Source organism: Trachurus japonicus, chromosome 7, assembly GCF_045865225.1.
Source record: "Trachurus japonicus isolate A0001 chromosome 7, Traja_1.0".
Lineage (NCBI taxonomy): Eukaryota > Metazoa > Chordata > Actinopteri > Carangiformes > Carangidae > Trachurus > Trachurus japonicus.
Genome location: NC_140913.1, coordinates 13,942,953 through 13,956,862, shown reverse-complemented (window position 1 = coordinate 13,956,862; position 13,910 = coordinate 13,942,953). Strand labels below are relative to the sequence as shown.

Sequence of the window (13,910 nt, the reverse complement as noted above, 5' to 3'; positions counted from 1 at the left end):
CTGCCAAACCCAATAAACCTCTATACCTCCTCCCTCCCACACCTTCTCTCTGCAGGTGGATCCAGACGGCGTGTTCGTTCTGCCGCCTGCAGCCGTGCAGGAGCTGCAGCTCAAGGCGCAGCCGTGGCGCCCAGGCAGCCGCTTCCTGTACGTGAACGCCGTGGACGTGGAGAACCAGCGGCTGGTCACCGCCTGGCTGCTGTGTCTCAACGTCCACCAGCCCGTGTTGTCCAAGGTGGGAGACGTTTCCTCGTTCTTTCTCTGCGGTGGCCCTGGGGGCTCGACTCACTGTGCCACATGCAAAGACACAAACGTGCTACAAATTCAGAAAACTTCATCACTGGGACAACACAAATTCACAACACACTGGAATTGTTTTAGAGGACACAAAAAAGACAGACTTGGCTAAAAGCAAAGGGTAAGCTAACAGTATATATAGACAATAATATGTCAGTCATTTGATAATGACGTTATATAACTCAAAGTCAAGAAGCAGTGAGCTAATTTGTAGCACATTTGTGTCTTTGCATGTGTTTTCTGTAGTGTGATAAATTCTCAGGGACACTGTAGATGTATCCAAATTCTAATTGTGTGAAATATACATTCACATTTGGGAGGGGGGGGTCGACTATTTCCCAGTGCATTGCAGGCATGTGCTTCAGTGAACAGTGTTACATTCTGAACAGTCTCTTTCTTCTTTAACTGAAGCTGTCAAATCAATGCAGGGAAGTAGAAAGTAGAATTTTTCCCTCTGAGATGCCTGGGGGGAGGAATAAGGAATAACATGTTAACTGGGAAAAACTACCTCAACTACCTCAAAGTTGTATTTAGTTACCGTACAGTACTGTATATCCTTAATTACTCTCCACCACTGCTGATACAGTACATATTCATCATCGGGAGGCCATGAGCACAAGGGAAAGGACAAAGATGCTGACACGAGAAGCAAAAAGTTCAGTGAACCCAAAGTAACTTTAATCACCTGCAGATATGTTGTTAACTGGAATGGTAAGGCAACACAAAATTAGTGAGGGTGGCTGGAGTGTCTCGGGTTGAAGTAAGTCCAACATATCATGAGGCGGACCCACAGGACCATGTGGAGCAGAGAACAGAAGTAGAACCAGCTCTGACAGAGACTGAACACACAAGGGAGCAACAAGACACAGGTGGTGTAATCCCACAGGTGACGCAAATGAAGTATTCAATAGTAGGAGACAACAGGAAGTAAAACAAAAACTCGACAGCAAAACCCACAGATAGAAAAACAACTGAAAGAGAAAAACACAAACCATGACAGTTGTTAATACCTTTCCTTAAGTGCACTTGGAGTTTAATGCTGTTCAGCCACCCAGAGGAAACTGGTGCCACCTGTTGAAGCTAAAGCTGCTGGAAAAGTAGCTAATGGTGTATTACACTCATTTACATATCCGCGACACCATCATATAGTATTTGTATTGAGCCCACAGGTTTAGGCCTTTAACATTTGCTTCTCTCTTACTCTCTGTATTCACACATACAGGACTTTAATCCGGCTAATCCGATAAGTCTGTTTTCATTCACATGTTTTTTCTACATGTCAGAGACCAACTGTCTGAGTCACTGACTGTGAACCTGACTGACAGGTCATCAACAGGGATCATATTAAAACCATGTGTCCAAATTCAGCTGTCATCAGTGCTCATTCAGTCCCACTGTTTTTCTGTTCTCCGTCACTGAAATAAAGAGTTTGTTACAGGTTTGCAATGCAGTGTGTGTATCTGTGTGTGTGTATGTGTGCAGGCATTTGAAGTGTGTGTCCCGATTGGTGATGGGCGTGGCAGCTCCAGAAAAATTACCTACACCAACCCGTACAGCAGTAGCCGCTCGTTCCTGCTGCGCTCCGACCACCCGGACCTGCTGCAGTTCAAAGAGGATAAATTCCAGGTGAGAGTACAGGAGGTCAAGCACCTCTTTCTCTCTCTCTCTCTTTCCCTCTCTTTCTCTATTTCTCTCTCTCCCTCACCAGAAGTCAAATTGTTGCTTTGATTTATAGCCAGACAAAAAGAGGGAGGTTGTTGCCTCTTCAGTCAGTACAGGTGGTTTCGTGGGACTAACGGCCACCTGTCGGGAGAGTCTAAGGGCAGAGGATGTTGTTATGATGCCATGTGAAGCCCTTTGAGACAAACTATTTGTAAAAACGGGCTATACAAATAAAATTGCCTTGCCTTGCCTTGCCTGTCTGTAATGTATTTCATTTACAGGAGCTTTAATGTGAAGTGCTGCTCATCAATGGGAAAAATGATCAGAAATGGACTCATAAATAATATAATGGAAACAACAGGAAATTGTTGCAACATACAGTAAAGACAAATGAAACGCTGCATATTGACATTTGTAGTGTTCACTATTAAAACCTCCTCAATTTTATAGAAAATAAGTTGTACAACTCCATGCTAAATTCTACCTAATCAAAAGTCCTAATCATGTATATGCTCATAAAGCACAAACTTATTGACACTACAACTCTAAACTTTATTGGAAATGTAGTATTATAAATAATTTTGAAAAACCTCAGAGGAATGTTTTCACCACCTTGTTGAATCAGTGCCACCAAGGATTAAGTCAATTCTGAAGGTAAAAATGCTCCAACCTGGTACCAGCAAGGTGTACCTAATAAAGTGGACAGTGAGCAAACATTCCAGTGCATTTCATTAGTTAGTGGCCTCAGGAAACTGAGGTCACAGTTAATATTGCCACAATACATCTCTTAAAATGACCTGAGAGCTCTAGATAGTTGATTTAGAGAGAGTTCAATATCAATGAGGAGTTTGTGACTTCAGCACCACGGACAGCGTCACAGCTTCATCTGCACAGCTCAGTTTGAAGAGAAAGTTTAATCCGTTAATTGTGTAACATTTGACAGTTTAAGTAGAACAACCATTTCAGATTTCGCTGTAAAACTTGGAGTGTTTCATTTAGTCAGTGATTTGACGTCTTTGACTTCCTGTCGTCCTGACAGATGAGTAAAATGCAGTGAAGTCTGTTTCGGCCTCTGGTGTAGACTGTTAAGCTGCGACAAGCGAATGACTTCCTCGTTTGCATTTAGAACAAAACAAAAGTCGTTAACGCCATTGTTGTATTGTTGTGTTGTCAGCCTCAGTGTGTGTAACAGCTGATTCACTCACATGCAGACATGAATTGAGCCTCTGCCATCATTTGCTTTTCATTAGCTGAGGTTTGATGGCAAAGCAGCATTTTAAAATGAACAAATGAATGAAGGAGGAGCAGCGTATCGGTATCTGCTTCACATCAACTATTAAAGAGACTTGCTGCAGCCGCCGTCACAAGACACTGCATCAATTAGACAGAAGGAGGTGGGCAGAGTGAAAAATAGCCCATTGTGATTTTTTTTCATCTTGTCAGCCAGGCTCCAGGTGTCTCATAAAGAATTTACTGTGCCCACAGCATTAAGCAAATGTGGAGACACCTCTTCTCGTTTCTAACATAACTATCCAACGGCCATGATGGAAGCAGCTGTCAGGAGGGAGGGAGACACACGGATCAATACTGCTTTGCTTTGTTGGGACAATTACAGCATAAATCCCAGAAAATGAACCGTATTTCTGTTTCTGGGCTTTTGAGGAAATACAAAGCGATTGCTCTGCTCTGACTGAAATAGTGTGAGGACTAAAAAATGACCTCATAAAGATTGTTCACACAGTTTTATTAAGCTCTGTACTTTAAATCAGTGAAAGGGAAAAGGCAAAATGCACCGTGCATAGAAAATAACAAAAAGTGAAATGTCAGAATGTAATTATCCTCATTGTCATCATCCTCTGCCTTCAGATAGCTCTTATTAAATGAGATTTAATACTGCAAAGTTTTTACTTTGCGATGAAAAACAACGCCTTCAGTCTTTTAATAATGTTGTAAAATGAGTGTTAACCCCTCAAGCTGCTAGACTTTGAAAAAGTTTTAAAATTTCTTTGTGATGTCATTACTTGTCAAACAAACCAGTATTGAACAAATTCTGAAACTAATGGACATCTGACTACAGACGAATCAGGAAGGACCAGCTCCTGATCCTGAAGTTAGACCTGTTTAAGAAAAACGGCAAAATTCTTTAACATTATTTCAAATCTCTAGTCTAAGAGGGTCTTTATTTTGAAGTTATAAGTGTCTCTGAGCAGCAAGTGGTTGTAACATGTTGTCTTATATCTAAATGTTTATCAGGACAAGCCTTTTTTACCAACACCAATAAAAATCCACCATTCTCAAAACCAAGTTAAAAAACATAAAGCTGTATTTAAAAAGTCGTAATTATATTGGAGCTATTGTAGTGAGCACCCAGCTCAGGCTATGAGCAGCTGTCCCATGAGCTTAAAGAGGAGGGTGTTAGCGTATATTTGTCTCTTCTATGTTTCCGTACAACAGTGCTGTCATGGTCTCTTTCCTCCTTTTCTTTGTGACCTGTTGCTCCAACTCCACCTGTTGTTGAACTAATGGTAAATCAATCACCTTAAAGAGGGCGGGGACTGCTGACTCCATCGGCTGACAAGAAGTTAGCCAAAACGACCGGATCGCTTACTTCTGCTTTAAACACGTGAAAACATTAGGATGGATAAAACGGGTTTGAAACAGAGCAGAAGTCATAAGTCCATGTATTTGAGATGATGATCTCTCACACTTGTGTTTGTGTTGACTGTGCTCAGATTGGTGGAGGGGAGAGTTACACCATCGGACTGAGGTTTGCTCCCAGTCAGAGTCCCGGCTCAGTGGAGATCCTGGTCTACGTCAATGACCTGGAGGAGAAGACGGAGGAGACGTTCTGTGTCAAAGTCAAATACTCGTGACCTGTTTGTTTGCTTCAGACACAGTAAAGCTACTTCCTGGAAATGTCAACATTTTGTTTGGAATAAAACAAATAAGCAGGAAATGTTTTATTAAGCGTGTTTTATATTTGATAATAGACCAGATTTAAGAAATAAACTTTTTTTTTTAATCACATGCAGTTTCTTTTGAAGTATTATTTTGTGAATGGTGTACTTTTTCCTGCTAGCTCAATGGACTTCAGTGAAATAAGGTCAGAAGAATCAAAGACTAAATGCAAAACTACTCTCTCTAAATAAGCTGTGCCCAAATATAACACTAGTTTAGTAAATTATACACCGAAGCAAGTAGAAACTAAACTTGAAAGTGCTTTTAAGCACAAAAATGAGAATTTGGTTGCAAGGAAGAAAAGACAATAATCATGATTCTCTCTGCTGTGATGAGTGACATCAGCATCTAGGCTGAATCTCAGCAGTGATTCGTCCTCTGCCTGAATGTCCAACAAATGTCTGTCTGATGGTTCGTCCTCGACCAGCAGTAGGAGGACCAGAGGTGAAAGTAATAACATTTTATCGACTTTAATTACCCACCAAACCCACTTGAACGCCACTCGATGGTTGAGTTTTAATCTAAAACAAGTCAGGGGTCCGCTCCCCCTGTCCCCTCACCTCCCCAAACAACTAATCCTCATCACCGGCATTATTAGAAACAGTGTCGTAATGAGGTGTGATTTTCCAGCAAGCCGCCACTTCTCTTCAGATCGCCCTCATTAACACCAGCATCCTCTTAAACCCTCCATCCTCTCCTCCCTGCTCGCTCTGCTGCACCTCTCTCCATCTCAGAGAGAAGGCCATGCACATTGTGTTATGTAACACAGAGTTACACAACCCCCCCTTCTCCCCCTCCCACCACCACCTCCCCCCACACCCACACAGCTTCCCTCCTCCTCTGCTCTTTCCCTCATTAGAATGCAGGCTGCAAAATAAGCTTCGGCACAGCAGCAGAGGCTAATAAAAAACAGCAGATCTCAACTGAGCCGGATGCTCTTCAACTTTACCTCCTCACATCTCGTCTGGAGCAGGAGACTCGTTGTCTCCTCTGTTTTGTGTTAATATGTTAACAGCTCACAGGAACACACACATTAAAGCTGGGTTCACTTCATAATCAGCTCCTTGTAGCCTTTGACTTTCAGGCTCTTTATGCTAAAAGATGCTGAGCTACTTACAAAGGGACAGTTCTGTGTCCTTCCAAGACGCACCACTATATGAATGTGTCTGCTGTGCACACTGGGCCTGATGTCATCTCTCTCTCTCTCTGGCCTGACTACGGTACCATAAAGAGGACAGAATGGGACAGAGATCCGCAAAATGCATATTGAAAGGCAAACTTGATCTGTTTGTCTTCCGAGACCATTATTTTGAAAAATCTCATGAGCCACTTACAATTTCAATAGGCTGCCATTTTTCCAAGATGGCTAACTTTCTGGCATAGGAAATGTCAGGGATGTTTTAAAAATTCAATCATATATGACTCAGAGGGCATCAGATTTACAATTTTGATGTCAATCTAATATCATTCTAAAAAATATTATAACTAACTAATATTAAAATTTGTATTAACTGTTAAGTTTCTACCTAGTTCTACTGTACCTATGACATTCTTTACTACTATTATACAGTGAACTAAATTTCACCTTATATGTTACAATTTATAATTCAACACTATTGTGTTTATTACGTGTTTTCAAAGTCTGTTGAGTACTTCCTGTTTTATTTTGTAGTCTACCTCAATTGTGTCTGTCTCTTGCTTGTCTCTTTCACCCTTTTTGTGATTTCCTGCCGTTTTGTGATTGTTTCATTAGTCTCACCTGTGTCTTGTTATCCCCGCTCATTTTGTGTATATAACCCCATGACTTCTTCCTCTCTTGTGCCAATGTGTTGTGTTTCATTCATGTCACAGCTTTCTGTGTTTTTTCCAGTCTTTTTGTCTGTTTTTTTTTGCATATAAGTCCTAGTCCTTAACTCAGTTGTTGTGTCAGCTATCTTTGAAATGGTGGCCATCTTGCATTTTTCCGTGTGGGACTTGTATCCACACTGAAATTTGTTATCTGTTGAGCTCTAAGTGTTTGCAAAGTTAAATATTTTTGTACTGGCTGTGTTCACACAGAACCTCAACCTTAACACGACAACCTGACAACCCTGACAGTTCTCAAATTTTCACTCAATTAATTTAACCTGACGATATTTTGCTTGCTGGTTGTAATTGGTTTGTCCTGTTTCTTGTTTCCTGTTTCCTGCCTCCACCCATCTGTGGCAACAACAAAAAAAAGATGTAGTTGTTTCACCAACATTTTGTGCATCAGTGAAAATGAGGTTTTATTTCAAGAAAGCAAGAGTTTGGAGGTAAAAGTTGTTTCCAGAAGCTAACTGAGTTGACCTGCATCACTCATTCTTGCACGCTGTAGGTTTTCTGGCCAGTTTTCAGAAGATATTTTTCATGGGTGTTGCTAAGTAGCTACCAAGCTGTGTCATGATCGTTTCTCCAACCAGAGAAACAAACAAATCTGAGACATTCCTCAGGACCGGACTGTGACTTCGTACAGTTTATTGTGAGAGGATGTGTTCGGTCTGTGTGGACAGGAGACGAGATAGAAAAGTTATATATTGATATGACAGATCCGAAACCTGTTCTTTAAAATCCACCACCAGTGACTTAAAATTTTTCCGCACAGCTTGTTCCCCGTGTGTGTTTGGGTGGAGAGTGAATAGCCGTCATGTTTCCATGCGTCACCACCTCTGTGTGGAAAAAGAGGAAGCTTTCCTGTCAGCCTCCATCCGCAATTTGAGCAGAAATAACACACAGCATCTCTGGTTGGGGAGGTTTTCTGTTTTCTGTTGCTGCTTTTCTTTGTGATTCAGCATAGGCTGCTGAGGCAGGTGTGTTTGGAGTTCTTTTTTTGTGTGTTTTTTTTAAAATTGTGGTTGTTGCAGTTATAATACCTTGATCCTGGTTGGAGCAGCAGCTCTCGGTGTGAGCTGCGTGCTCGTTCTCACAGTGAGGGGCAGAGCAGCGCTGACAACTTATTAGCGCTGCCAGTCCAGTTGTTGTCGGTTCCTCCTGAAGGAGCACAGACACCCGCCACAACAGCTCGCACTGTCTGCTCACCTTGTTAGTGTGGTAAGACGACTCCTGTCTGGCTGCCCAGCGGAGAAGCTGCCTTGATATTTTGCCGGGTGGAAGGATGCCTGTTATTGCCCTGATTTGGTGAAAACCAGGCCTGAACACGGGGGGTGCATGTCTGAGTGTTAGCATGGTCTTTGTGTGTATGTGTATCTGCCTGTCCTGAGCTGTGTGAGTGGGTGCATGTCTGTGAGAGCACACAGCAACGCAGGTATCAAAGAGCTTTGTAACTGGAGGAATATGCAACCTAGCAACCAGCCCTCCTCCTCATGTTCACCGCTGGCCTGGATCAGCTCTCTCACATCGGAGGGAAGAGAGAGAGAGAGAGCTCCTGTGGATAATTGCAATCTACTCCAAGCTGCAGACCATCAAACCAGAGAGAACAAACACACAACACAACACAGTTGTCAGATTTATGGGGGAAATGCACAAGAAATTAAAGAGGAAATTCACGTCTTGCCACGCCCGATCAGTGATGTCACAGCCGGCAAAGGCAAAGCACCTGCTATGAGACTGGGGAGTGGCTATTCGGCAGCAACATGCTTGTGGGTTTTAACCCACAGGTTTGAATGAATGAATGAATGAGTGTTTATTTCGATCACAGCATCAAAATTTCAACAGAACAAATTCAAGGTAGTAACAAATACTATACAGCTGGTCGAAAAGGGTTGCGGCTGAGGCAAAGCTTATAGCTGCCGCACCCTCATTTCTCATTTCATTATTAAAAACCATAAGCAGTCTGATCGGAATGGCGCATATACATACACGTCACACACACACATACATACATACACCTACACAGTACGTCCCCCACCGACCATCCTATATCCACAAACCTTCACAACTCAAAAACAAAACAGGTCTAAATTTCCTAGGTTACATTACACATCCCATATCAATCCTATATGCTAAAAAACAGTCCGAATCAAACAAACAAGAAAACTTCGTGTTTGTTGCAAAATTAAGTTAATTATTTCCCTTTGTTGCTCTCTACATTTTCACTTCTGTACTTTTCAAAAATATTATTTTTAAACATTGTTTTTAAATGGGCAACATTTTTACTATCTTTAATATCTTCTGGTAAGCTATTCCAAAGTTTCACTCCACAGACAGATATGCACATACTTTTCAACGTGGTACGAGCAAAAGGTTGCTTTAACTTCCCTCTCCCTCTTAGGTTGTACCCTCCCTCTCTTTCCCCAAACATTTTTTGGATTTTTCCTGGAAGTAGATTGTGCTTTGCTTTATACAAAAATTGTGCAGTTTTGCAGTCCACTAGATCTCTAAATTTCAATGGTTTGAACTGACAATAAAAAAAACAGGATGAGGGAGGTAAGATAAATGAGAGGAGGAGTGAAGTTAAAGCAGCTGTCTGGTTTTATCTCAGGGTTGGAGCGACCTGGATCAGATTAGACGTGAAGTGTGTAAAGGAGCCTCTTAACAAATTGAAATTCAATTACCTTGTTACTGGTCTCAGCAGCAGGACTGAGTCGAGTCACCACTGTCGATGTTTCACTGAGGGAGCATCACTGTTCCTCTTCTGCTGCAAACACACACATCCACTGTGAAGACAGATCTCAGTAGATGGCAGCGTTACACACACAGTCAGCTGTCAGTGCTGCTCTCAACACTGTGCCTCTGCACTGAGGCAGGAGGAAATAAAAGACATGGATCTGAATTGAGTTTGAGTCAATACCTTTATTGTCATTACACAGTGAACAATGAAATAAAGTGTCTCCAGTTGAGCTTGCAGTAGCATAACTGTGCAGGCAAGACACATTACAGTCTGTATGTATATAAATAGAAAACAAACAATAGATGGTAATAAAAATTGAGGGTATAAAAGCAAAATAAGTGGATGTCTTCAAATTTAGTGCATATAAGTAACTGTGCACATATTAAGTACTGCACATGTACAGGATGCCACAAGTTCTCATAAGGCACAGATAACCAATACTGTTATTAGTAGCAAGGAATTTGGTTCTTAATTTCATGATTTCTCCTTGGAAACATCAGCCAGGCTTTTCACTGCTGAATGTAGCTGTGAGTATGTTGTTTAAAAAATAAATGCCAGAAAAATCAAACTCTATTTAATTGCTATGGAGTAGGCTAGGCCTAATGGCAAAATTGCTCTTAAAGGTCATCACAAGAGGCTATGATTTATATCAGGCTTCACATGATTTGCATACATAAAAAAACTTAAAATCAAAAACTGAGTCTGAGGATCTCGTCTGAATTCCTGGGGTCCTTTAGCCCCACCCATCACCTGTTGGCAGAGAGCATCAAGATGGTTAGAGGAGGAAACACCAGAAAGACTGTCAGCTCGTATTTGTCAGTGGCTGATACAATGTTAGCATTTGCGCTAATGCTTACTCTCTCTTTCTATAGGCTACTGATAAGATTTAAGGTGTTTAGCTCCTCCCAATGTCCTGACAGGCTAGGGTTCCTCAGGTCTGTGACATGTGAAACCCTGACTGTGTGAATCTGTGTTTACAAGACTGTCATTGATTCAAGATGGAAACATCATCGGGACACGACACTCTTTGTCGGGGTCTGCTGTGGATGATGCTCCATGTGGCTGTGTTGCTATGTTTTCTCCTTTCCCCTTCTCTTCCTCCAGTTCAGTGGTTTCATGGACAGAATGAAAAGCTTGTTTCTTTTTAGTTTGCAAAGAAGTTTCCTAACTGTTGTGTGGGTTCAGAGACATCTCTCTCTCTCTCTCTGTCTGTCTGTGCAGTGCACCCATATACCTGAAGAAAATCATCAAAACTTTTGCAGTGGAAACACACAGGCATTATTTAAACCTCGCACACACTTAACAGTGTATGTATTTATGGCTCCTTAGATGTACAACAAGTCTCCTCCATACGTACGCTGCTAAAGCCATGTAGCCGATGCTTTCTGCCCCTCTGCGTTGTGTTTCGGTACGGACTGCCCCATGGTGGGGTTCGAACCCTGGTCTCCCGTATGGCGGGCGATGCAAACCGCTTTGCCAAGAGATCAATGACCGCTTGGCAGTCAGGTTTGCACGTCCCTTATGGGTGAGTGAGTGCACCCGGACCCTCTGTTACACTCATTGCTGCTAATCTGACATATGGATGGGGATAAATGCCTGTTATAATGTTACAGTGGTTTCCAGAAGACAGATCATCCTATAAATGGGTCAGTGGTTCACAATGGTAACAGCTACAAATGATTTCTGTCACAAGTGACCTGTTCTAAGTGTCCTTGAACCATTTGTCAGCCAGTGTTGCTCCCTTGCCGTTAATTATGTTGAACAAGTGTCAGCCATGTGCCCAAACTGAAACTGTAAATAAGCTTAAATCAAGAAAGCAAGAGAGCAGCAGCTGGTACAGTGGTAGGGCAGGATAAAAACTTTTCTGAAATAAATGTATTTAATTTTCTTTTTCTTTTTTTCACACTCTGATTTAGAAACCCTGAGAAATTTTCCACTTCAACAGTTTGCTTTATATACTGGTAATACACTGAGTTCATGTGGGTTTATGGGATAATAAAGCAAAGATATATTGAGGGCCACTGCCCCTCTAAAGATTTTATGACAGAAGTGGCTACACAACGTGAATGACGATGTGAAATCGAGGACTGTGTGATTATATTTTCTAGTTTGTATGCATGTCCTGTCTGCAGAGATTTAAATATATATATATATTTTATGCATCTAGGAATGGGACCACCACAGTGTGCTGCACTGCAGCAGCACAGGCCAGTCAGTACATCAGAAAAGGTAGAAAGAGAATTACAGATTCTGGAGATATTTCTGAGATGAAAATAAACTCGTAGGGATATTGCTTTCAGGAGCTTGTTAAATGAGAAGTCTGGATCAAAGGTAACTCTGAGAATTTGACTTATTCCTTTTTCATAATTGTACAGCGATGGATGTTCAGTGAGAGGAGATGAGTGGATTCCCAACTGAAAATTTCTGCAAAATTTTTTTTGGGAATTAATATTCTTGTCAACTTCAAGGCATTTTTGATGATACATACAGTGAGAGTGCTCTTTCTTTTAAAGGCCTTTTTCAAGTGTGTATTTGAGTTAAAGAGCAATAAGTGATGATTTACCACTGACAAACTCAGGGGCCTGATGAACACCACTGAGGGGTCTGGTTATAAAAGACTCCTGAACGGGTTACATTTCTGATGCCGGTCCAAGTTAGAATATGAGGAAGGAGACGTGTCTGATGAGTCTTAATGGAAACGCTGCTGCAGAAGCCAAATCCAGTAATTACCACCACAAATCCACAGTAGTGCTGATGGAAGCATCAACTTTGCTGTTGGAGGGGTTTCACAAACTTCTTGCCCAGTTGAGTCTCACCAGTTAAAACCACGAGCTGTTGAAAGAGGCTGACCAGTCTCATATTTATTACCCTCACCATATTTTCATTAGTTACTGCATAAAGATGAGTATGTGTTTACACAGCATTAACCAACCTGTACTGTGTTCTCTGTTCTGTAGTTCACAGAGGATAATACATACAACACTTTGGCTACTACTGCTTTTTTGTTTGCAGGTCTTTGAGCTATGCTGTCAATTTTCTAACATGGCCACAAAAGTAGCAGGTTTATCATGTTCACCATCAGTTTAGTTGCACTACGTTGTTGCAGTAGGCTACACAAATGATAATATAAAGCTTAGAGCAGAAGTAAGCGGAATTTTTGTGTTAATATAAGTCTTAAATAGTTATATTAATAACTAATAATTAAGAAATAAAATAAAAATAAACTTAAACTAAACTAAACTATATCTTCCGACGGCAATCACTTATATAGAGTGTTTGGTCTGAAACACGGGTCTGTCAGTCACTCTGCTCTGCTGTAAGCCGAGGAGAAAACTTTCCTTGTATCCTACAACCTTTATCCAATGAGGAGAGAGAACGGCATAAAGGGGCGGTCCTCTCTGTGTGTGCAGCCAAGGGATGCGCGTGAATGTGGTGACGTAGGGACGAGGACCAATAGATCCATGACGAGGGCGGGGACTGCAAACTCCCTCGGCTGACAAGAAGTTAGCCAAAATGACCGTATCGCTTACTTCTGCTTTAAAGGGATAGTTCACCCTAGAATGATATTTCGCTCATTATCTACTCACCCTCATGTTGACTAAGGGCTGGAAGAAGTTCCAGAGTCCTCCGTCCCTTCTCTGAGTTACAGGGGGTCTTAGCGTAGCAGTGCATTTCAAAGCAACGGTTGTAAAGGGACACCAGAGCTCTTCGTAAAAAAACACACACAAAAAAACATCCAAATACCTCCATGATGCTCGTATGTAATGTCCGTCTTGTGCTGAAGCCCCAAATTGCGTAATTGTCCCGAAAAAAATTAAATAAGTCCACATTCCAAGCATGTTTGTAGCATTAGCTCTGTGTCTGTTGTCCGGTCTTCCGCTGCCAGCGCGCATGCGCAAAGTTCGCACTGAGACCGACTCGAGTCTCAGTCTGGTTGCGCATGCGCGCTGGCAGCGGAAGAAATAGAGGCTAAATGTGTACAGTCATCGCTGGCAGCTCTGAGACTATAGTCACAGTATGCTTCAATGCTAATGTCATTTAAAGGGATAGTTCAACATTTTGGCAAATTGGCCCATTGCCATAATACCTATACTGTAGTCATAGCAGTAGGTCCGTTACCTTTAATTGTCGGTGTACGCTATTTAGTTTGTTAGAGTTGTTTTAGAGGCAAATGCTTAGACTGTTTGCCGGAAAACTGCCCCTGACAGGAATGCGCATCAGCAGTTTTGCATGAATTTACCTCGAAAACAACTCTGTCTCGTAACGTTCTGTTAATATCTCATAGCGTGGTGAATGTGCAGGTCACAACTTGTCCACAAGAGCGTTTTGGAGTTGTTGGATTGTGTATTTGATGAGTTTTATGAGGGAAACCAAGAAATCCCAATAGCCTCCATAGTGTAGCTTT

The 13,910-nt window shown here is 41.8% G+C and overlaps 1 protein-coding gene across 2 annotated transcripts in view; it reads left to right on the top strand.

The window, feature by feature from the left end:
* The window catches only part of nphp4 (nephronophthisis 4), a 158,108-nt gene extending 153,193 nt beyond the window's left edge, over positions 1-4,915 (top strand). For both annotated transcript variants that reach the window (XM_085781361.1, XM_085781360.1), the window contains exons 25-27: positions 56-235; positions 1,780-1,923; positions 4,692-4,915. In XM_085781361.1, the coding sequence (XP_085637487.1) occupies positions 56-235; positions 1,780-1,923; positions 4,692-4,832 (465 nt within the window). In that variant the 3' untranslated portion in view covers positions 4,833-4,915. The remainder of the gene's footprint in view (positions 1-55; positions 236-1,779; positions 1,924-4,691) is intronic.
* Positions 4,916-13,910: the final 8,995 nt, after the last annotated feature.